Source organism: Populus trichocarpa, chromosome 9, assembly GCF_000002775.5.
Source record: "Populus trichocarpa isolate Nisqually-1 chromosome 9, P.trichocarpa_v4.1, whole genome shotgun sequence".
NCBI classification, from domain to species: Eukaryota; Viridiplantae; Streptophyta; class Magnoliopsida; order Malpighiales; family Salicaceae; genus Populus; species Populus trichocarpa.
In genome coordinates, this window is record NC_037293.2 from 12,768,323 (window position 1) to 12,790,904 (window position 22,582).

General features: G+C 36.4%; 3 protein-coding genes across 8 annotated transcripts; 1 reads left to right on the forward strand and 2 right to left on the reverse strand.

The window, feature by feature from the left end:
* Nucleotides 1-8,938: 8,938 nt before the first annotated feature.
* LOC7481689 (probable serine/threonine-protein kinase PIX13) lies at nt 8,939-12,188 on the reverse strand. Of its 2 annotated transcripts, none has more exons than XM_024607993.2 (6): nt 11,729-12,188; nt 10,809-11,155; nt 10,406-10,541; nt 10,111-10,253; nt 9,892-10,015; nt 8,939-9,740 (listed from the first exon to the last, which is right to left on the reverse strand). In XM_024607993.2, the coding sequence occupies exons 1-6, from the start codon at nt 11,796-11,798 to the stop codon at nt 9,292-9,294; spliced, it is 1,269 nt and encodes a 422-aa protein (XP_024463761.1). In that variant the 5' UTR covers nt 11,799-12,188; the 3' UTR covers nt 8,939-9,291. The 2 variants fall into 2 exon arrangements, with proteins under 2 accessions (XP_024463761.1, XP_002312803.2); XM_002312767.4 differs by having other exon boundaries at nt 10,809-11,158; nt 11,729-12,187.
* Nucleotides 12,189-14,243: 2,055 nt separating this feature from the next.
* LOC7474893 (uncharacterized) lies at nt 14,244-19,437 on the reverse strand. The gene is made up of 9 exons (XM_002312766.3): nt 18,897-19,437; nt 18,477-18,525; nt 18,314-18,380; nt 18,162-18,207; nt 17,966-18,064; nt 16,736-16,804; nt 16,345-16,657; nt 16,091-16,239; nt 14,244-15,715 (listed from the first exon to the last, which is right to left on the reverse strand). The coding sequence occupies exons 1-9, from the start codon at nt 19,362-19,364 to the stop codon at nt 14,699-14,701; spliced, it is 2,277 nt and encodes a 758-aa protein (XP_002312802.3). The 5' UTR covers nt 19,365-19,437; the 3' UTR covers nt 14,244-14,698.
* On the forward strand, nt 19,176-22,151 carry LOC7481688 (uncharacterized). 5 transcript variants are annotated; one of them, XR_002983764.2, is made up of 10 exons: nt 19,176-19,321; nt 19,925-20,079; nt 20,155-20,238; nt 20,338-20,418; nt 20,506-20,645; nt 20,743-20,854; nt 20,961-21,030; nt 21,500-21,562; nt 21,655-21,967; nt 22,074-22,151. XR_002983764.2 is itself a non-coding variant. In XM_002313543.4 (9 exons), the coding sequence occupies exons 2-9, from the start codon at nt 20,003-20,005 to the stop codon at nt 21,730-21,732; spliced, it is 705 nt and encodes a 234-aa protein (XP_002313579.1). In that variant the 5' UTR covers nt 19,176-19,321; nt 19,925-20,002; the 3' UTR covers nt 21,733-22,151. The 5 variants fall into 5 exon arrangements, 4 of the variants coding, with proteins under 4 accessions (XP_002313579.1, XP_024464424.1, XP_052311726.1 ...); XM_002313543.4 differs by having other exon boundaries at nt 21,655-22,151; XM_024608656.2 differs by lacking the exon at nt 19,176-19,321 and having other exon boundaries at nt 20,040-20,079; nt 20,358-20,418; nt 21,655-22,151.
* The last annotated feature ends 431 nt before the right edge of the window (nt 22,152-22,582 follow it).

Consider the following 22,582-nt stretch of genomic DNA (forward strand, 5'->3'; position numbering starts at 1 on the left):
TCACCACCAACTGGATTTCTCTCTCCCCACCACCAAAAACACTCCAAGCAGCCCTAAAACACACATCTCTTTCTGCATCACTCATATCTCTCTCTAACTCTACCCGCGGTAACCTCTCTCTTTCTCTCTCTACCAGCGGCGGGGAAGCCACATTCAGGCCAGTCACCCTCACCAGCCACATTTTACTTCTAGAGGTATATTGAACACTTCCCCTCAATTAATTTCATGTAATTTATGTTTAATTAGTGTTAATTTGATTTTATTAAATGTTAAGGGTTTTGAATTAGGAATTGGGTTAATTAGAATTAATTTATGTTTAATTAGTATCAACTATGTTGTTTAGTTAATTAAGAAAATTATAGAGAATAAATATTAGTGTTGATTTAGGTTAAATTATAGATTAGGTTAATTAGATATATTATTTTTAGTTGATAGTTAGGTTATTTTTGTTAAATAATCAATTATTTTAGGTTATTATTGATTGTGAATTAACAAAATTATGTGTTTGAAATGTTAGTGTTAATTTGGATTAAATTATGGATTAGGTTAATTAGATATATCTTTAGTTGATAATTGATCCACTTTGATTAACCTCTATATATTAATAAATTAGAAATGTATTTTGTTGTGTTATTTGACAAAATATTTGATAATTTAAGAATATTATGCTTCTATTGTGGTATCATTGTCGGTATCGAAAATAGTATCACTTATAATGGAGGAAGCCATGAATTTATAATTGCTACATCAAACATGTTCCTTAACAAATTATAAAAAATGTTATGTGATCGACTGCTGGAATATGTTTGAAATAGAAGTTGAAATTACTTGGAGGATGTTGTAAACCGAGGTTAGTCAAGCTCGTTATGTCGGTGTACCAATATATAGTGACGAGAGTGTAAATTCAATGTTTAGGTTTGCGAGAATCAATGAGATTAATATATCGGGGCTCTACTTGAATAGTATACCTAGACGAGAAAACTCTTCTAGTACGGAGTTGACTCGGTTTTCAAGTAACTCTCAAAGAACCACATAGGCGTCACAAATAGTTGGTACATCTAGGTTAGGTGGCAATGTTAGTGGACAAGTTTCGGTGCAGGAAATTGTTAATATAGAACCTCAGTTAGGCATGACATTTGTTCCATATTGTTATGTGATGACAAACCAAGCGATGACAAAAATGAACATCACATTGATAGAGTTGTGGTTGATGAGGAAGATGGGGATGATATGGATGCTAAGTTAGTTAAACATGTTACTCATTACAAGCACCTCCTGCTCCTGAATTTAAGGTTGTTAGTACGGATCACCAATATTGATGTAATGATTAGGCTGATAGTCGTACGCATTTAAGCTCATTAGTTAATGAGTTGGAGGTTGGGAAAACATTTAGAGACAAGTCTGAATGTGCTAATGCAGTAAAGAGGTGGCATATAAAAAAATTCTTTACAGTAAAAGGTCCATCATTTATGCCTTGTTTGTTTCCAGGAATTCATTTTCCTTAGTTTCCCATGTTTGATAACCATCCGGAAAGCTAGTCAAAGGAAAGTTAATTCCGGTCAATGAAAAAATGAATGCTTTGTGGCAGGAAAACACTTTCCTTTTCTTATTCTAAGGAAAACACTTTCCTTTACTTACAAAAAAAAAAACACGTGTGTTGTCTCCTTTTCTTGTGACCAATCACATGACCACATGCACCTCATCCACACACCCTATCCAAATAAATCTACACTTGCCAAAACACATGCTTAGAGACTGCTTTATTTCTTTTATTTTTTCTATTTTTCTTTAGCCTTTTTCTTATTGGTATTTCATTTTCCTTGTTTTTTCATTTTTTTTATTTCCTAGTGCTTTGGTAATAACAAATAGAATAGTGAAAATTTTATTCATATAAAAAAAACATATTTTAAGCTTTTAAAATTGAAAAAAAATAACCATCTAGGTGGTGGCCCAGTGGTAAGAGCTTGGGACCAAGAGGTTTGCTCCCTCTGTGGTCTCAGGTTCGAGCCTTGTGGTTGCTCATATGATGGCCACTGGAGGCTAACATGGTCGTTAACTTCAGGACCCGTGGGATTAGTCGAGGTACGCGCAAGCTGGCCCGGACACCTACGTTAAACTAAAAAAAAAATTGAAAAAAAATATATTAATAGGTTTTATTTATGAAAAATTTCACAAGGTTATATCTCTATAATATTATATGACATATATAGTTATATTTTATAAAATAAGCTATATATGAATATAGGATATAATAAAAAAATTCATCATTATACTTTTTAGATTTCATTCTTTTATTGTAAGTGATTAAATATTATATTAAATATTATATATATATATATATTATATAAACTTGAAAAAAAATTAACTCGTTAATAAATTATTTTCCAGTTCATTTTCCATAACACTACCAAACATCGGAAAATAATTCACTTTCCAGGAATTCACTTTCTCCGGAATTCACTTTTCAAAAGAAAACAACTTTCCTGCAAACAAACAGAGCCTTAATAAATTCATCTATTCAGTTGTAGTGTATTCAAGAACCAGTTTGTAGATGGTATTTGTGTGGGAAGTATCATCAAAGGTCTAATTCATAGGAAACTTTAAAATCAAAAGGGTCACACACATGTCGAAACCCTTCTATTTTGCAATGTCATCGCCAGATTAACTCAGATCTAATTGTTGAGGTGATATTGACAATTATGAAGAAGGAGTTAAGTACGAGTGTTGCAATGATTCAGGATACTATGGAGAGGGATTGTGGGCATGAAGTATCTTATTGGAAGGCGTGGATGGCCAAACAGAAAATATTAGAGAGATTATTAGGCACATACGAAGAGTCATTTCAAAACCTACCTAAAACTCTATTGGCCATCAAAGATTCAAATCCGGGAACAACTATCACTCGAGATCATAAAATGATAGATGGTAATAAGGCAACATTTAGGAGAGCATTTTGGGCATTCAATGCTTTAATTAATAGGTTTCAATATTGTTGTCCTCTAATTAGTATTGACAATACTCACCTTTATGGTAAGTACAAGGCTTAGTTATAGGTTGTAGTTGTGTATGATATGAATAATAGAGTTTATCTGTTGTGTTTTATTATTATAAAAAGAAACAAATAGTAATTGGAATTGGTTTTTGGACAAACGGGGTTGTGTATTATATCGGATAGACATGCGGTGATAAAGAGTTCTATAACACAAATTTTTCCCGAGCTTATTGGATATCATTGATATTGTTCACGACACTTTGTAAGTAATTTCAACACAAAGTTCAAAAATGTTACCTTGAAAAATATATTGCATAAGATGTGTACAAATCCTTCTAAACATAAGCTTAACATTTTATATGAGGAGTTAGTGAAGACTGATGATGCAATCAGAGTATGGCTAAATATTGAACCTAAAGAAAAGTGGGCATTGTCTTATGATAATGATGGTCTTCGTTATGGCAATATAACCACGAACTTCTCAAAGATTTTTAATAATGTTTTAAAAATTGTCTGTGGATTGCTTGTTTCGGCTATAATGCAGATAATATTTTTCAAGTGTAATAATGTTTTGTGGAGCATAGAGATAAAGTTGAAGAATTTTTTAATTGTGATGTGTTGTGGCCTCCAAAGGTTATAATTGAAATACTTATTGATGCAGAAACTTTTAAATACATTTGATATCTATATTTAATCTTAAAGGTGGTATGTTTTAGTTTGAGACACCTCTAACAGTTGATGTTATAAAAGAAGTGCGAGAAACTATTAACATCAATGAAGTAACTTATACTTGTGGTAAATGACATTTGTATCATCGACCATGTTCAAACTTAATTGCATGTTACACTTTATAAAATGTGGACCATGTACAATTTGGTGATGATTTTTACTCTAACTTGTCGTACAAAATGCATATAGTCCTTGTTTTTAACCTTTGCCTAATACGTTATTGTGGCCTACATATACTAGTCCAGATGTATGGATGTCCAACTAAATGAATGATGTATAAGGGTTGAAGAAAATCCACTCGTTTACATAATGAGATGGATGTTTGAGAGGGGCACTCACTAAATAGATGTGGCATGTACGACCAAAGAAGTCTTAACATAAAAACTTGTGAAACTAAACAATGTATATTATTTTTTATTTGTTTTAAATTACATCAACTTCAATTATTGTTTTTAATTTAACTATATATATGTTTAATTATATTGCAAATGCTAATAATATTTTTATATAGGATCTCAAGATAGACATGGTTCAGACTAGAGGAGGTTTGACCTCTTCTAAAAGTGTAGGCAAACATGGCCACCTTGTTTTTATGCAAATCCTGATGATAGGTCGGTTTTATATATGCAGAATTAGCATCGCTCAGATCATATTTGGAGCGAAGAGGTAAGATGAATATTTTAATTAAAAATTTTAATTGTTACAATTTTAACGATATTAATTGATGATTTAACTAAGTTGTTTGGTTTTCATGGCGGTGTTTTGGTCACACTTAGACAACATGCATTGATGAAGTTGCATGATCGTGTGCATCCATATATTATCAAGGCTGGTTCTTATGAGATCAGCTAGTCGTGTCGCATACATTTTGACCATGCATTAATTACAACATTGGTTGAGCGATGAAGACACGAAACGTACACCTTCTATCTACGTGTTGGTAAGATGACACCAACACTCAAAGATATGGCAATGTTGACTGATTTTTTGATAGATAGGACATCTGTCACCAATCATGAAGGCTCAATTGATAAAGATACTTTATGTGATCATCTATTAGGACGGGTGCCTCTAACCAATACATATAGAGGCAACTGCATCAAATTAACATGGTTGGATGCTAATTTTCAGACCCCCCCAACAAGTGCGACAATAGACCAGCTATTTAAGTATGTTCGAGGATATATATTACACATGTTTGGAGGTCTTGTTTTCACAAGTACTACTGACAATGCAATACCGTTATGCTTTCTGACACTACTTGATGATTTTTGAGCTATTCTGAATTACAGTTAAGGGGAGCCATGCTTGTATATCTATACCAATAACTATATAAAACATGTTTAAAAAAAGAAGATAAATTTTTGGGTTTCTTTAATTTCTTTAGATATATGTATTTTAGATTATTTGATTATTATAATTAATAACATTTTAAATACTAACTTATAATTCTCAATGTTGATTAATATTGCTCTGGTCATGAGAGCATATTTATGCTAGGTGTCCAGAGAGCTAAATTAATAACATGTTTAACATTGTAACTTAGAGGCCACTCTCCATTAGTTCTAGGTAATAATTAAAAACATGTTTGATTATATGCAACATGTTATTTATATAAATTGAATGTAAAAAAAAAAAAAGTGTTAACTTTGTGGCTTATCTTGTCAAATGGTGTGGGGCTAGACATTTCATGGTAAATCTCATTTATGTCCACGAGTTTTACCATGATAAGTTGGACGCCCAGCTACTATATCGGGTATGTAACACAAATGTATTTGATTTTTTTTATTTGAACATTAATTATTTAGTTTTGATTGATTATATGAAATAAGTTATTTATATGTTCTGATAGGTTATATGGATGCGTTATACGAAGGACTTGATACTTTCAGCTTCACCAACATGTCATAAAGGTGACGTTTGGTTAACATATCTCATTGCACTGCTTTAACATTGTTGAGATACATTGTCCAGATTGGGTAATGTATCAGTTTGGATTAAATCAGCATATTCTGGATTATGTTGATACCAAAGATGAGTTGCACAGTATTAGTCGCCAGGGTAGGCACGAGGAGAACTGGTTAGTAATTCATGCATCTTACATTGATCTCTGAGATGCTAGGAGATATCATGTTTTTTTAGAAGCGACATCCGACGATTGATATAGATACCTATATGTCATCGTATCTGCCCATTACGCGTAGTTTCATTACATCAACTTGATCACATTTCCTGAGATGTCCATAAAATCCGATGCATTATGCCCTTTAATATCTTAGACAAAATCGATTGGTTTTTTAATGTATGTATGTATATATGTATGTGTGTTAATTACTTGGTATGAGAAGCTCAGAAAGTAGCAATGACTATTAGTGAAGGTGTCAATGAAATGAGATGTATTATGGCCAACACTACGCTCAATGTATGTCGTGGTGAACTTCATGAGGTTGGGGAGGTTGAGCATCTTGAAGCAACATTAGCGGAAGATGATATTTCTTATCGTGAGAGTGTTGGGGATGTTGGTTCGTCCACGAGCGTCCTAGGCCCGTCCACGAGCGATCCATGTCCATCCATGAGCTAGGATGTTATTGGTCCTTTTCACACTTGCATGGATATTACAGAGTCGTCCTCGAGCTGGATGAGTTGGGGTGATGCTCCAACCCCGTACACGAGTGCTCTAGAACCTTTCACGAGCTGAGAGATTGTTAGGTATAGTTTACATATTATTATATGCTATGATAATTATGAATGAATGTATAGCTAGTTTAATTTTTAAAAAATGTTATGTTAATTGTCAGTCTATTTTTCTTTATGTGAATTGTATTTTGATGCTGGAAAATTGATTATTTGTGATGGTATGAATTGCTATTTTAGCAAGGAGTTTATGATAGAATAGCCTATCTTAGTGTTATTTTACAAAATAATTTTTTTTTTTTTAATGTGCTAACTTCCCGAGAACACCCATAGAATTCGACTAGGCATTGTTCCTTCGAGACATCTCATTGAAAACTTGAGAAATGCAGAGCCAGCATCCTTCCACATCAACAAAGAGAGTTCACAACAAACAAAACACCATCAAAACCTCTGCGAATCACCAACCTCCCCTCGCAAATGTCTCTTGAACTAACACAGGCTTTAAGAACACTGACCGTAACAACTCCATCTGATTCAATCTCCTTGAACATTTGCAATCCAACTTGAAAGGTTCTTCTCATTGCAAATAACCACCAATTATCACACTCCAAGAGATAACATCTTTCTCATGCATTTCATCAAACAGCTCTCTTGCACACTCCATTTCAGCATCCGCATGCATGCTCAAAATTTGAATTTTGAACGTATGAAACAGCCCAAAAGCCACTCTTGATTACATTACCATGTAGTGTCAACCCATCAAAAAAAAAAACTAATCCGAAGTATATTACATACAAAAAAAAAAAAAAAAACAATCACAACATGTTTGCAGATAACACACCAATCGGGATGGTCATGGCAGCATATACTTTGAAAACTAATCAACTCATGAAAGATGAATCTTTTGGTGGGGGCTAGCAGCTGATAACAATTTCTTCAATCAGACGGTCCAAACAGCAACAGTGATCGATAGCACAGCTTGTTAGGAGAGAATTTTAAGAAAAGATCCATTTTTCATGGTATATTTCATATTACCTCTTTCCTATGACCACCAAATTGATGCAGGATCTTCAATTACAGCACCCTAGTTCTATGGCTTACAAGTGGTGACAGATTTGATAGGTTGGAAAAATGGAAAATAGGCGGTTGGTTGTGTTTTAGAGAAGCAACACGAAGGACGTCAAATTTAAAAATTGATAGCATGTATCAGCTCAGGTACTTCCCTATCTGGCGTAATTTCTCAACACCACAAGTCTACCACAAAATCCTTCAATAACAATGAAATCGCCAATTGCAGCCTCAACAACTGGAGAATCAATTTTCCTTTTCCACTTTGGTGGCGATGGCACAGATGTCGCGAATCATTCATTGACAGTTGTTCCTTCTCCAAATGTGACGAAGAAGACTGCCGTCGAACTGATTGACGCGCTTTCCAGCTGAAGTCCGCCTCATTAGACAAAATTCTTGATGCAGGAAAAAAGAGAATAGATACGGGCAGATTCATCCACATTGATGAACTTGAGTGATCTTTCTAATCTAACACTCTACGCCCACTTCTCTAATTTTCATGTACAGTATCATCCAAAGCCAAACTTTAAAAAAGTTAATCTACCATATCAAAAGAAGGACTTCGTAAGACATTTGAGTTTGTATCACATGCTTTTAAGTCTAAGATATCACATACCTGTAAGCATCACCACATATCACTTTAGCCTTCCACTTTTCATTTGCATTTACCAAAGAAGTAGCCTTTTCCAGTGTGCTTCGGCCACACCGAACAATACTGTCAGCAAGCTTTGTACAAGGCTTGCGACCACTAAATCCAGCAGCTGTATAGCCATGGGTTACATTTTCGATCAGCTTCAAAGCAAAAGAACAAAAAATTAATGCATCAAAGATCCATATCCAAGCATAACTGAAGAAACATGTCCATGTTTATTTATTCAAGAAGGATTACGTATGAAATCATGCAGTAATGATAGTTTCTTGACTCAAGTTTCAAGTTCTTTTCTGCCAGCTATTGTATGGGTCGCGCCTGACAGCAGTAGGGAATTCGAAAACATATGTAGAGAGCCGGGAAATGGCAAGTTCAAAGGTAAAAGGCTGGCTTTTCCTGTCGGGAATAAGACAAGATCTTGGGCTTCCTACATTCTTTATGGTTTGGAGTAGAAGTAGCGGAACAATAGGTGTTTCGACGTTTTTATGCCTTGTTTACAGAACAGTTGTTGTTGGCGGCTTTGTCATTGCATCAATTTATATCCGCATTATTCTGCTTTCAAGTATAATAATGGAACGAGGTAGGGCTAACTGGCTTGAATGCATTGTCAGCTCTCTGGCCAGTCCTCCCATTCTTGTACATATATATCGTTGGTCGCCATTTCTGAACAGGTAGAATTAGTAATGTTGGACACTAAACATGGCACAAGAACCAGGGTAGCTTGGAGCAATTTATTGACAGCATGAGAGTTCTCTTGCTCTACAGATGCTTCATATTTTGTAATGCTACATAAATTTCTAGATTGATTCCTATAATTTTCTAAAGTTAAAATAATATACTTTCCAACAGAAGAGGGCAAAAGAATGTGAAACAAATGATTTTTGCACCATTCATTGGATGATATCCAGGTTAGTCTGACTGTATAAAATTGACAGCCCAAGGAAGGGTTTTATGGCCAGACAATAATGAATTCCCTTCCTAAATAGTACAGCTACATTGTTTATATGCTTCTCACCACAACCCCACATCTCTGCTAAAAATAATTACATGCTCATGGCTGATATACTCATATGCTCAGTCTCCATTGCAGTAACAAAACTCGCTATAGATTCAAAACTCGCTATAGATTCTATGAATTACATAAACCAAGAAATTATAAATTGTAATGTAGAAAGAATGATCGTAATTTGTAGGACCGTGTTCATTGGCTGTGGTCGGATTACCTTGCTCGCGGAGAGTGTTGGTAGCCTCGACTTCGATCCGGAATTGGATGAAGAGGAGAGTGATATTGCAAGGGTTGCTGGCCGTTTTGGTGAGACTTAGAACGGTTAGGACGAGTTCTAGTCTGTCCTTGTCTCTCCTTGGATGCTTCAATTCGTTCTAAAGTTTCCACAACTTGTTTCATATGTGGACGGTGCTTGGGTTCAGATTCAAGACAATTTAGAGCAAGCTGAGCTATTTGCAGTGCTGCTTTGGAAGGATATCTACCCTCTAAATGAGAATCCATAATGCTCTTCAATTTTCTTTTATCAGATAAATATGGCTTGATCCAGTCCACCAGAGAATGTCTCCCACTTGGACGGTTTATATCAAGTGCCCGTAAGCCAGTCAGAATCTCAACCAGGACAACCCCAAAACCGTATACATCACTTTTTACATATAAATGCCCTGTTTTAGGAGAATGTTAGTGTCATGAGAAGGGTATTAAAATAGCTTTCATGTGGAAATGGCTTTGAACCAGATTGCTCTAGGTGCAAACAATGAGCTGGACCATAAAACAAGTGACCAGCAGAAACCAACTGAAGACCCAAGGGATTACCTGTTGCAACATATTCAGGAGCTGCATAACCATAGGTTCCCATCACCCGTGTTGTCACGTGTGATTGACTAGCTGAAGGGCCCAATTTTGCCAAGCCAAAGTCTGATAATTTTGCTGTGTAAGCCTGCCATAAAACCACAAATAAGAAAAGGTCTAAAATGCTAATGCTCCTCTAGTGACATCTTCCAAATCAGAAGTTAAATTCAAAGAGAACAGTACCCCATCAAGCAGTATATTGGAGGCTTTAAAATCTCTGTAAATCACTTGCTTATCTGATGTGTGCAAGAAAGCAAGGCCTCTAGCTGCTCCTATGGCAATCTTGAGCCGTGTGTCCCATGGAAGTGGCTGAACAGCTGAACCCCCTGTATCAATTAAAAAATATATTGCATGATTAATCAAATGATCTTGTTTCATTGTCTTTCTCTAATAAAAAAAAATCCTTTTGCTCCTAAGGAAGAGCTTGAAAGGGGGGGCAGAGATATCAGATATCTCAAAGTCAACTATTAGCTCTTACTTCCAAATAAATGGTTCTCCAAGCTTCCCTTCTGCATGAATTCATAAACAAGGAGAAGTTCCTTAACCTCCCAGCAGTATCCTATCAGCCTTACAAGGTGGGGATGAGAAAGCCTTCCTAAGAAATTTACCTCCGACTGCACCAAAAAATGAACGCATTAGAAAGTACATAAATTTTTAGATAAATGTACAAGCGATGAACTAAGTTAATCAGAGGAACCTCAACCACTACTGTTAAATACACTTACTGTTAAATACCATTACTAACCATCACAAGTCTCCTACTCTCTAAATGATAAGAAATCCAAACATTTCAAGGTATTAAACAATCATATTAAAATCCAATGGTGATTTCTAAAAATAGTAGGTCAATGCTTAGTTCTTTCTCAAGCTGGGTTGAGTACCTGCCATTCTTCAAATCCTTGCAAGCTCTCGGAATTCAATCTTTTAACAGCAATTATAGTTCCACTTCCAATTCTCCCTGGCGCCTTCTCGTCAAGCCATCCTTTGTAGACTTGACCAAAACCTCCCTCGCCAAGCAAAGTATCAGATTTAAAATTCCTGGTGGCAACCTTTAGTTCTGCAAAAGAAAATATCCGCAAGTTGGGGGTAGGCAAAATCTGCCCATTTGGGAACTCCTCATCACCACTCCCAGCCGAAAACCGGCTGTGTGCAGAGATGTTGCTGCCCCTAGACGACGTTGCATTGCTCACCCCAGAAGAAGCAGTATCGCTAGTTGTCTGGGATATGCCTGCTGTAGTTACAAAATTGAAGTGAGATGACATATTAAGTCAAAATATAGAAATTTTGGTGTTGATTATCCATATTAATGTCAAAAATCAAGGAAAATCAATTTGACCCAAAACAACACTTGGAGTAAGAAATAACTAGATTTAGGAAAGTTAGAATGGTTTTCTATGTGCAATGGAAATGAACAAATTGTGGAAAACCAAAAGAAAACAGCAAGTAACTTTATGCAACGAAGGGAATTTCCACTATTTATCAGACAAAAGAGACATAAAGTCCAACCTTGCTTAGGAAAAAACGAACAAATTCCAGAAAAAAAAAAAAAAAAAGGAGTCCACACCAAAAACTGTAGAGCATCAGGGCCATCTCCTAGTGAAACGATTGCATATCAAACTAGCTCAAAAGCAAAAAACAGAAAGAGAAAACCAGTTGCTACGGTACTAAAAAAAAAACATGATACCGAATCACATCAATTTCTATTCCTTAAAGATTAGAACAAAAACAGCAAATCCCAGACTGCAAATTGGATCAACGAGATTAAACATTTAATACGTAAAGGTAAGAGGTTTTGTTTTACCTGTACTTAGATGACCGGTGGTAGAAGGTGTAGTAGGACTATGAGCAGAAGAACCCCAGCAAATCCCCATCTAAAAAAACCAGTTGGATTCTACCAAGATACAAAAGATATAACCTTGCAGTAGTATCGAGCTTAATCTCAAGAATTCAAAGATAGATACAAGAAAAAAGGAAACAACTTTGAGCTTAATTATCTAGAGTCTTCAAAACGGTTTTCCTTTCGTTTTCTTTTTCTTTAATCAGAAACTCTCATTCTTCAAGAACCAAATCATTGGGGGAGTACAATCTCTTTTCTTGACTAGAATTCTCTCTCTTTCCACGAACTAAAATCTGAGACTTTCTTTTTATATGTGAATCTAGTCAGCAAATACAAAAGAAAGGGGGCTTTTCTCATTTCTTTTAGTAAACATAACTGTTTATTCAATGTTGAGAGGGAGGGAGGGAGGGACAGGACAGGACAGCGAGGAGTTTCTATGGTTTTGTAAGAAGGCAAGTGATCTCGCCGGTAATGAATGGCAGAATAACGGTAGTTAGTCCAAGTCAACTGCGTGTCTAGGAAAAATCTTTTTTTTTTCAGTCAACGAAGGAAATTCAAAGGAAGGACCTGTTGTTATTGTTCTATCAATTAAATTTCTGTTGAACTAAAGGACATGAATTCTTTATTTATATTTATTTTTCATTGACGATGAGTTGTCAAAGGAATGGGGGATTGTTTCACATTGTCCCTTTTGGATTGTGATTGAAATGTAAATTAGGAGGGGAAAAAACTATACATGTTGTCAGTGTGTGTTTACTACCGTGATAAATTTTACAATTAGACTTTTAAAAACATATTTAAAAGAGCTATAAATTATAATTTTTTAAAAATCTAGATTTTCATCACAATTTAAAATGAAAAAAAGGGTAAAAACCAAATAATTTCTTAAGATACGTTGGAACCCTAAACAGAGCCTTCCTATCGGCATGCAAAACTCAGGGGAAAAAAAATCAAAGAAAGGGGAGAAGAGTGCATCATGATTTTGTTGGTTTCTTGAGCAGACAGAAAATAAAGCAGGAGGAGTTATAACAAGCTGAAACTGATTGGTACCTTTTATGAAAGGGAAATAGCTCTCCACTACAGACAGTGAAAAGGGAAATTACTGGTTCGGACAGCAGCATCAAGTCCCATCTTCACGCCAAAAAGGATCGATGTCTCTTTTAGAATGTACTTTCAAAATAGAGAGAGAGAGAGAGAGAGGGACTGCAAGCAAGGAGGCTCTCATCATGGCGTTTCATGTCATTATAATTTCTTTTCTTGAGAAAATAAAATTATATGAACCATGTTTCTGTCTTAGAAGTCCTCCGATTTTAATGGATAAAAGAAAGAGGAGATAGATATTCTGGTGGGTGAAAAGGGAGAATGAAATGGCTCGTAATAAAATATAAAATCATCTGTGTCTTGAACTCATCTCGTGTAGAGGCAGTGCCATTCAAAATAAGATCACTGATATTAGAACTGGTTCCTTAGTTCTCAAAATAGAAATAAATTGGTTTCATGCTGAATTTTATTGCACCAAAGATGCATGATTAATTACGTAGTCAAACGTTAAACCCTTTAAATCATGCCTTAATACAAGTTTCATATGTAAACCATATTCATTAGGAACGATTTCCTGTATTAAAACAAGATTAGCACAAAAATCCAACAATTTACGCAATCTAAGACAGCCTGTTTTCCATTTCTCCAACAAAAGCAAGCAAGCATGACCTCAATGATTACCGGTGGGGTTGCGGTTGCTTTTCAAATAACTTTTCATATCAAAATACATGTCAATGATATTTTTTTTATTTTTTAAAAATTATTTTTAACATCAGCACATCAAAACGATTCAAAATATACAAAACATATTAAATTTTAGCAAAAAAAATGAATTTTTTAAAAATACGGTTTGTACCGCGTTCCCAAACAGTGTCTACATGTCCCACCAATCCCTTTATGACAATTGCTGGAGGTTAATAAGAAGGAAGTCATGTTGTTTCTCTTCCTTGAATTGTCACGGCAAGGGAAACATTATTTTTAAACCCATTTAATGACTCTTTCCCTTTATAACACTAACGGGTTTTCGTAGAAATTGCATGTTGTTATGCAAAAATTGGCTACTACTTTTGGGGCTGTGGCATATGGTTGACAAAAAAATGATGACTAGTCACCGTGTTCCCACTTCCCGCTCGCGCAATCCCTCGCCAAGTTTTGAAAGTGACGTGCTTGGAATTCTTGACCTCAAGACCCATCGTACATGGCAACAATTATCATGAGGATTCTTCTTGTCTCTTTTATGTTGTCTGGTGCTAGGTTAATACAAGGTTAAATCGAGACAGCGGCCCTTCAATTTATTTATCATGAGCGACTCCTGGATGATAGAAGAAATGACATTTGATAACTAAGTCCGTTTTTCACAAATCGCCAACAAGCAGAATCTCTTTGGTATGGAAAGGAAATTTGAAGCTAGACAAAGTTACGAGGTCTACACTGCATGTTGCATCCCAGAAACCGTTGAATTCCAAACGGATATTGCTTTTCAGTTGAATTTAGTTATTCTAAGATAAACATCTAACATCTTGAATCGAAGTCTTGGAACATCATGGTTTTTTTGGTTTCCAAGGTTACAGATGAAACCTTTTCCTACGCTTATGAATCTATGAATCAGGACACATTAATCTGTACAGAAACAACCTGCAATTTTACAACACGGTTAGGTGTGACTTCGATGGATCCTTATTGAGGAGACCTTGGCTTGGTCTAATCCCTGGAAGCACAACTGCCAAGCCCACCACTATATGGTTCAGTGCTGGCGCCAAAGCTTGAACCCTGGTTGAGTGGTTTTGAGATCAACACCAAACCACAAGGGCGAGGAGCATCGGTCACCACTCTATGGTTAACTTAATCATCTGAGAAGAAAAAAAAAAAGAAGAAGAAGAAGCTCAACCATGCTTAGAGCTGCAAAGCTAAATCTGGCTGTGCTGGGTCAATGCAACCAGAACTAGGAGAGCCTGGAGACTGGTATCTTACATTCAAGTCAGGCGGGACAGCATCCGATTTTTGATGTGATGATGAGCCTGAATCTGGTCTTGGATTTGGATATAACCCTTGCCAAGTTGGTTGCTCTTGGTCAACAGATCTTGGGGCCTCCACTGCCTCGTTCCCAGAATTTGGCAATGCACCACTGATTTTTATTGAACTTGAATTCTCGGGGAACTTCATTTTCTCTGAGTTTATGCTGTTTGCATTTGCTGAACGGACCAGGTTAGAATTAGTTCTAGAGACCTTGTCGGCCATCTGAGATGACTGAATGCCTAACCCAGCAGGCCTAGCAACTCCAATTAGTTTTCCCATCTGGGCTGCAAGGTTAAACCCATACGTGGCATTAAATCCAATCGTGCCAGGGTGAATGGCTGGGTTCTGATGAAGTTGAGATGGAGCCGTTTGCCTCATCACACCCGTACTACTGTTCAGTACATTAAATGCAGAATGGGAATTTAATTTTGGTACTGATTCTGCTCTTTCTGTGAAAGGTTCAGATTTATTGACAGCCGAGACGGATGTAGTCATTGAGGTGGATGGAGGAACCGAACTAAAATGTGCCTCTGACAGGCGAGTTGAAGGCACCTGCTTCTCTGGAAAAATATCTTTCTCAGGTTTCGCTGACAATTTCCCTTGTTTCGATTTAACACCGCAAGCTGTGGCAGTAGCAGCTGAACTTTCAAGAACAGAGAAGGGCTTTTGTGGTGGCAGTGATGGTGGTGGTGCCAGCTGACTTGGCATGGGTGAAGAAAATAAAGCCTTCTGTGGTGGAATGTCATTTTCTCCGACCCATCCAGGACCAAACTTAACTCCAGGCGCTAAAGATTTTTCTATTCTTTTAACTGCAATCGTCCAGGAAAAAGGTCCAATGTTCGCAGCAAATCGTGCTATACTCCTTGCATAACCATGCTCTGTCAGAAGTCCCACCTAATTCATGCAAAGAAAAAAGACAAAATCAACCAACCATAATAAGGCCAGTTACGTTGCCCCAGAATTTAGCAGAACATGTTGGGAGCACTTGTGGATGCAGTAAACCCTAAAGCGGAAATTCCTTTCCAAATACCTGATACAATCTAACCGCATCATTACTACCACTTCTTATCATTGTTAGGATCTTTTAAGGTTCAAATTTCGCTGACTAAAACCAAGTGACCTGCTATTCTAGTTTTTTTATTTATTTATTTATTTTTCTTCTGATTACTCTTGACCCACCATCTATCTGTATGGGCCCTTTACATAAATGAGGCTTCATTTTTCACTTCAAGGAATTAAATAGAAAATGGACATTGATGCGATACATACAGCCACTAGCTGCTTCCTTTCTGCATCAAAAGTGGTCAGCACAGATGGCACTCGCCCACCAGCTGAAGGATGGAATTGCTTATATGTGTTACGCCTGTTCTCATCAAGTGCCAAATGCTTCTTAATATGCTTACCTTTAAGTATAGAACCTGAAATAAAAGTGAAAATGCCTTGTCATTATGTTAAGTACAGATTTGGAAGAGTGCAGACAAGTGAAGTTAAAAAAAAAATACACTAATATCGAAGTTCCATACCTGCAGTTTCATCATTCCTCTCAAATCTGTTGTCAGTCGACAAATAAGCTTCATTGCGGGAACCATGAAATTGTCCTGACGAATCTGCAAAACCAGACTTCTCTGAAGATCTATTCTCTCCACCTGTAGCAAGAGTTCTACCTGTGGGAAACTCGGAACCAGCAAGGTCCAATGAAGGCCTGCCCGGTGATTTTTTGAAATTCTCAGAAGGTGGCCTCCCTCTTCTTACTACTTTAGGTTCTGCTTCATTATCATCACTATCTTGCCTCAAATTTTCGAAGTTCTTTTTTGCCAACTCTTGTATAGATCGTGCCTGACAGCAATAGGGGATTCAAAAACATATGTAGACAACAGGGAAATGGCAAATTCAAAGGTAAAAATCTGACTTTACCTGTCGAAAATATATGGTATCCGGGGCATTATACTGCATTGCATTTGTACATATTAAGAAAACCTCTTCCTGCATGACAATAAGATGAAAATAAAATAAATTTCTTTCACAATCCAATAAAAGCACACAGAGGATTTTAGAATATCATTAGATTGGGATATTGTCCTAACTCAGAATCTGATTAAACCTTCTTTTTCTTTCAAAGAGGCAGCAAGGAAGCCAAATTTCACATATGTCAACATGCAAATGCATGGAGCAGGAATTGGAGTCCTGTGAAGCTTCGTCCAGAACAAAGAGGTTCTATCTCTTGCAAATGGATCCATAGTCAATTGGCCGAAGAAATAAAGAATTGTGATAATTAGCAGTATATCAACCAATAGATGATGGACATGAACACAGAACTAGCACTCTTTCAGCCTCGTTAGTCTCCCAGACATCTAGTAGGAGATGCACAAATGCAAGAACCATTCCATTCCAAGCTTACAACCATTAAAAATACACCACCTACTGAGAAAACGCTAGCATTTATCCATGTAATCAGGTCAAGCATGGAGCTATTCACATTACATTGGCATCTCTATCTTGCAAATTGAGCAATAACTCTTCCACATACATTTAACTCTAATAGTTTGACTTGCCCAAGGATTTCTTCTCGACTCACTTAAAGTAATCAGTTCTTTTTCATTAATGTGAAATCTAATTATAGGTAACTACTACAATGATACACCAATGCATGAAGTGAACATGATTGATTAGCATTAAGGCCCAATGTAACAGTCTTAATGAAAGGATTGAGGACTCTTAAGTATGTTAACTCTAATGACTAATCTGGAAACACAATTACTCAAGTAGTGGAATACTCCTTAAAGATCTATCTGCATACTAAAAGAACAAAAACCACGCAGTTGAAAACAAAATCTGCGCTCATATGAATATATTAATTTCTAGTGTCATGCCCATGTCCCCAGAGAAACCAACATGAAATCAAAGGATGTTTATTCCTTAATCTCTTTATTCCTCGAGTGTTAATTCCATCATACAAATGCAGAGAAATCAGCAGAGACTAGTCTACATTTAATTTTATGGACTCTTCTCTTTCTGTATAGGCATGTGCCTTCCTAAATGAGAGACATCTCTTTACACCAAACTATAACTACCTAAAAACACAAAACCTAAATAAAAGCAAAAAGGGAATGTTGGAAAGACATAATCGCAATCACATATACCAACCTCGAATAGTTCCAAACTGCCATAAGCTCCATTAGTGAGTTTCTTTCTGACGGTTCCAAAATCCATGGGATGCTCAATGACTTCAAGGTAATCTGGCAGCTGCATAACAAGTCAGGTGTCATCAACCAAAAATCAAAAAACAAAAGCACATACACAAGTCTGAAAAGCTAAATGCATCATAGAAAAAAAAAATAACCTCATCCAGGTCCACTGGCTCAGAGAAGACACCATACGTGTCCTTCCTGCAATGATAAATTAAAAACAAATAAATCACACTCGGTTCACTAAAACCCATAAAGCAAACAAAAACGCGAGAACTTTGAAAGCTACTAAGAAAAAAACACACACTTCTGAAGCCTGTCCAGGATTGACAGCAACAGCTTTTTATCAGGTAAAGGCGTTGAGGGTCCAGAATCTGCAAAACAAGTGAACACATAAATCAAACAAAAGTTCCCAAATTCAGCCCCTTTAGAACAAATGGGTCTATAAAATCATTATCAAGCAATCAAACCTTGGGCATTGCTTGTTGGGTTCGTTCCAGTTGTAGAATTCTGATCTCCCTGAAATTAAAAATAAAAATAAAATCCCAACAAGAAATTAGCAGAAATAACAAACTAAAATCAAAACTTTAATTGGCGAGGAAGTGTTAGAAAGGGACTTGAAAGCAGCCAAAAAAAGAAACAACAGTTACCATAATAAACACTTTACTCTTTTACCATTATTTATTTTTCTAAAAAGACTTTTTTTTTTTTGGCGTGTGGTTTATAAAGATTTATTACAAAACATTATTAGTATAATTAAAATTCGAAAATAGAATTTTTCAGACCGAAGTCAAAATCCCAACATTACTTACACAAACCCGCTTTTCAAGGAGCTTTCCTTTCGTTAATTTTCCCACCATTTTACCAAAAAGTTTGAATTTTTTATTTACCTTTTCAATCTCAGATGCATTGATTTTCCTCTTCTTCTTATTCGACCCCGTATTCTTCTCTTCCTCACCGTTCGATTCCTCTCCGGTCGAGCTAAACGACGTCGAATTAGTGTCTGGTTTGGGCAATTTAAGAACCAGCTTCAGCTTCTTCTCCCGACGGCGCTTTCCATTCAATTCAGTGTTGTCTTCATCATCAGAGGAGTCCTGGTAGGTGTCGTCGTTGGTAGGGTTGCGGCGAGTGGATCGACGGAGAGGAGTAGCAGTGCTAGTGGCAGATTTGTGAATTTGAGAAGAATTAGGGGTCGTTGTTGAATTGCTTGAATTGGAAAGAGAAGGCGAAACGTTTCGAAGATGATTACGTTTCTTTTGTTGTTGCTGGTTTAGCTGTTCATTTAAGGAGCGTTTTTGGAGATCTAATAAAGAAGGTCTTCCTTTCTTCTTCTTCGTCTTCTCTACTAGCTTACCCATTTTATTTTATTTTATTGGCCTTTGCCTTCTCCTCTCTCTCTCTCTCCCCCTTCACTGACTAACAAACAGGGTGTTACTTATTGTTTTTATTAAATCATTATTTTTCTTTTAGGATAAACTATGATTTGGCCCTTAAAACTTCATCAACATTTCATTTCTGCTCCTATAGTTCAATGTTTTGTGATGTTACCCCTATATGTCTTGAGAAGTTTTGATTTTAAGGTACTTAAGAACATCAAATTGGGCCGATCCAGCTAAAAAGTAACAGAGTATCTGTTCTGTCCCTTCCATAGTTGTAAGATCCAACACGGGCGGTGGCGAGGGTGAAGATAATTTTGATTTTAACATGATTAATGGATTAAAGATTAGGTCAGATTTAATTATTAACAGTGATGAAATTAAAATTAAAATTTTAAAAATCATATAACACAAAAGTTTAAATTATTAAATAAAATATAATATATATTTTATATTATTCTTTATCGCTATCCGGATAAACCCGCCTGACAGATCAGGTTTTACAGCTATGGTCCCTTCACTTCTTTTTTTTGTTTTCTTAGTTATTTCCCCGTCGTATTTTCTGGTGTCAAACACCTTAGCGGCATCAACATATCAACAAAACCAAATCAGGAGATCCCATGCTTCCTCGAAACAGAGACTGCTCTCCTCCTCATCCTACGGTGGTTCGTGTTTACACTGTCTGTGACGAATCAAGGTCTCTTTCTGTCTTTTTTCTTTTTTTTTCTTGTTTTCCTAAAATCGAATTAACAAAAATGTGTTTTTTGAACAGATATTTGATAGTGAGGAACGTTCCTGCTTTGGGATGCGGTGATGATTTGTTCAAACTCTTTGCCTCTTATGGAGACGTTGAAGAGTAAGTAAAACCCACTTCTCCTCTTCTTCTGTTTCATTTTTTTTCTACTTTAATTTTCTTAATTATCTAAAAAAAGAAGGAAAAAAAAACTGTTTGAAGGTGTAAACCAATGGATGCAGAAGATTGTGAGCAATTTACTGATGTTTACTGGATCAAATTTCGTCTGGTCAGCAATGCCAGGTGAGCTGATGATTTCATCCATCCTTTTCAGCTTCTGGGCATTCATTTTTTTCTTATCCAATAATAAATCATGTGCTTAATTTCTAGGTTTGCTAAAAGGAAATTGGACGAATCCATTTTCCTAGGGAACCCCTTGCAGGTCTCCTATGCTCCTCACTTTGAGACCGTCTCTGACACAAAGGATAAGTTAGAAGGCAGAAGGAAGGAAGTTTTTGCACGTTTGAACCGTCAGTTTCTGTTTCTGTGAACAATTAGAATTTGGTTCTATGATTCTAGTTTGCCTGGCTGTTAAGGATTCTGTATCTCTGTCTTTAATGGTCTCAGCTGGAAGAACCAAGGGTCCCAAAGTTCACAACGCTGGCACTTCGAGCCAGGCTTCATTGCTTACATCACAGATTGACCACGTTTCTCAGCACCTCAACTCTAATCAATCTTGGTACGCTGTTTAAATTTTCTTTCCAGTTTCTCTCCTCTACGAAAGTGTTCATTTGTGGCAGTTTCATTTCCTATGCGCATGGTTAATCTGTCCTACACTTCTGTAGGGACTCTGGAGAATCACAAAATGTTCATCAGATAGGTGATCCTCCTATTACAAGGGTGTCCTCTGACCAGGTATGTTATTTTTTTGTTGCTGCGTTCCTGTGGCATGATTGTTTATTATCAGCTCTGTTATTGAAATCCGAGTGGGTTTGTTGGGACAAAAACTGAGGATTGAGTAAGCTACCTGCTGAGCTGAGCTGAGCTGATATAACTCAACCCTGTTTCATATTTGAGTTGATCAGTCCAAACTTGTAACTAGTGTGGTCAATTTCTTGTTTTGGAAATTGATAGTTACCATACCAAGCATCCTGTGCGCATTAACATTTTGAATTTATCTATTACAATCTTCATTCCCTGAAATTAGAAAACTAAGTTTAAGATACCAGTTGATGTAGATTGTAGACTATTTTTCAGGGGAAAATGTAGTACGTTTTCAAGTTAACACAACTCTAAGTATGGCATTATTTATCCTTCATGATTTGTTTTGGATTATTGTTTACATGGGATAATGTATAATTCACAATTTTGTGATATTTTTCAGGATTACTTTCCATCCCAGTCAATGAATCAGACTGTTAGATTGGTCAGGGAGAAGCTCAATAAGGTGAAAAACCTTTAACTACAATATTTCTTTCTTTTTTTTCCTAAAAGATTCTTAGTGTTAAATCCTACCTGAAATTTTTTTTTCTCATTTAGATCCAATCAAGTAGTGAGCATCTTCAAGCCGGGCCTGTATCCAAGAAAGCACGAGTTGACAATAGAAGAAGAATTTGATAGAACTCTTATAAGGATCTCCTTGACATGCAGGGACGATATGGAACTTGAAGCACTTGTGCACTGTCCATAAAATCAAGTGGAGAGGTTAACTTCTTTGAAAGGTATCTTGACAAGGACCAGCGGAAAGAGCAGACAGTGAGTAACCAAATCTAAAGGACGGGAGTCTGTGGGTGATTTAACCCAGCCCAGTCATCCTTTGAATGATAGTAAGGATCCTGTCTTTCAAAATCAGGTAGGTTGAGTTACAAGATTTTGAACTTAATGCCCTTTCACAATGCATAATTGAAGTGCTTCACATGTATAAATAAGTACCTTATGCCTTATTTTGTCCCTGACAGTACATGATTTCAAGTGTGTTCTTCAAGTGTAGCTTTGACAAAGGAAACATAAGAGCTTGCATACGTTTTTTTCTCTCATTTCCTGCTTTGATGCTTTCGTGCACAATGGAACAAACCAAACCACTCCTGGCTGTGCATGCAACAATTTATGCTGGCTCTTATTGTTGTGTGATCCAATCATCTAAATACTCAAATACCAGTCGCTAAGACACAGCAGTCACTCTCACAAATATGAGGTACACCACTTTGGCTGCATTTACTGACCAACTATAGCACCAGCTATAGTCATATTAACATTATTGTTATATTTTCTGGAAAAGCTTCGACATTACTGGGATGGAAGATAGCTTAGTAGGTTTAGTTAGTCCTCATGACGTCAATCAGTACCATCATTTTGATGAAAATGCTCGAATGAATAAATGCTATAATTTTCTTGGAGATTAAAGATGTTACTTTTCACCATTAAGAATGAACAATTTAATCTTTCCTCTTGTGTAAAATATTCCATG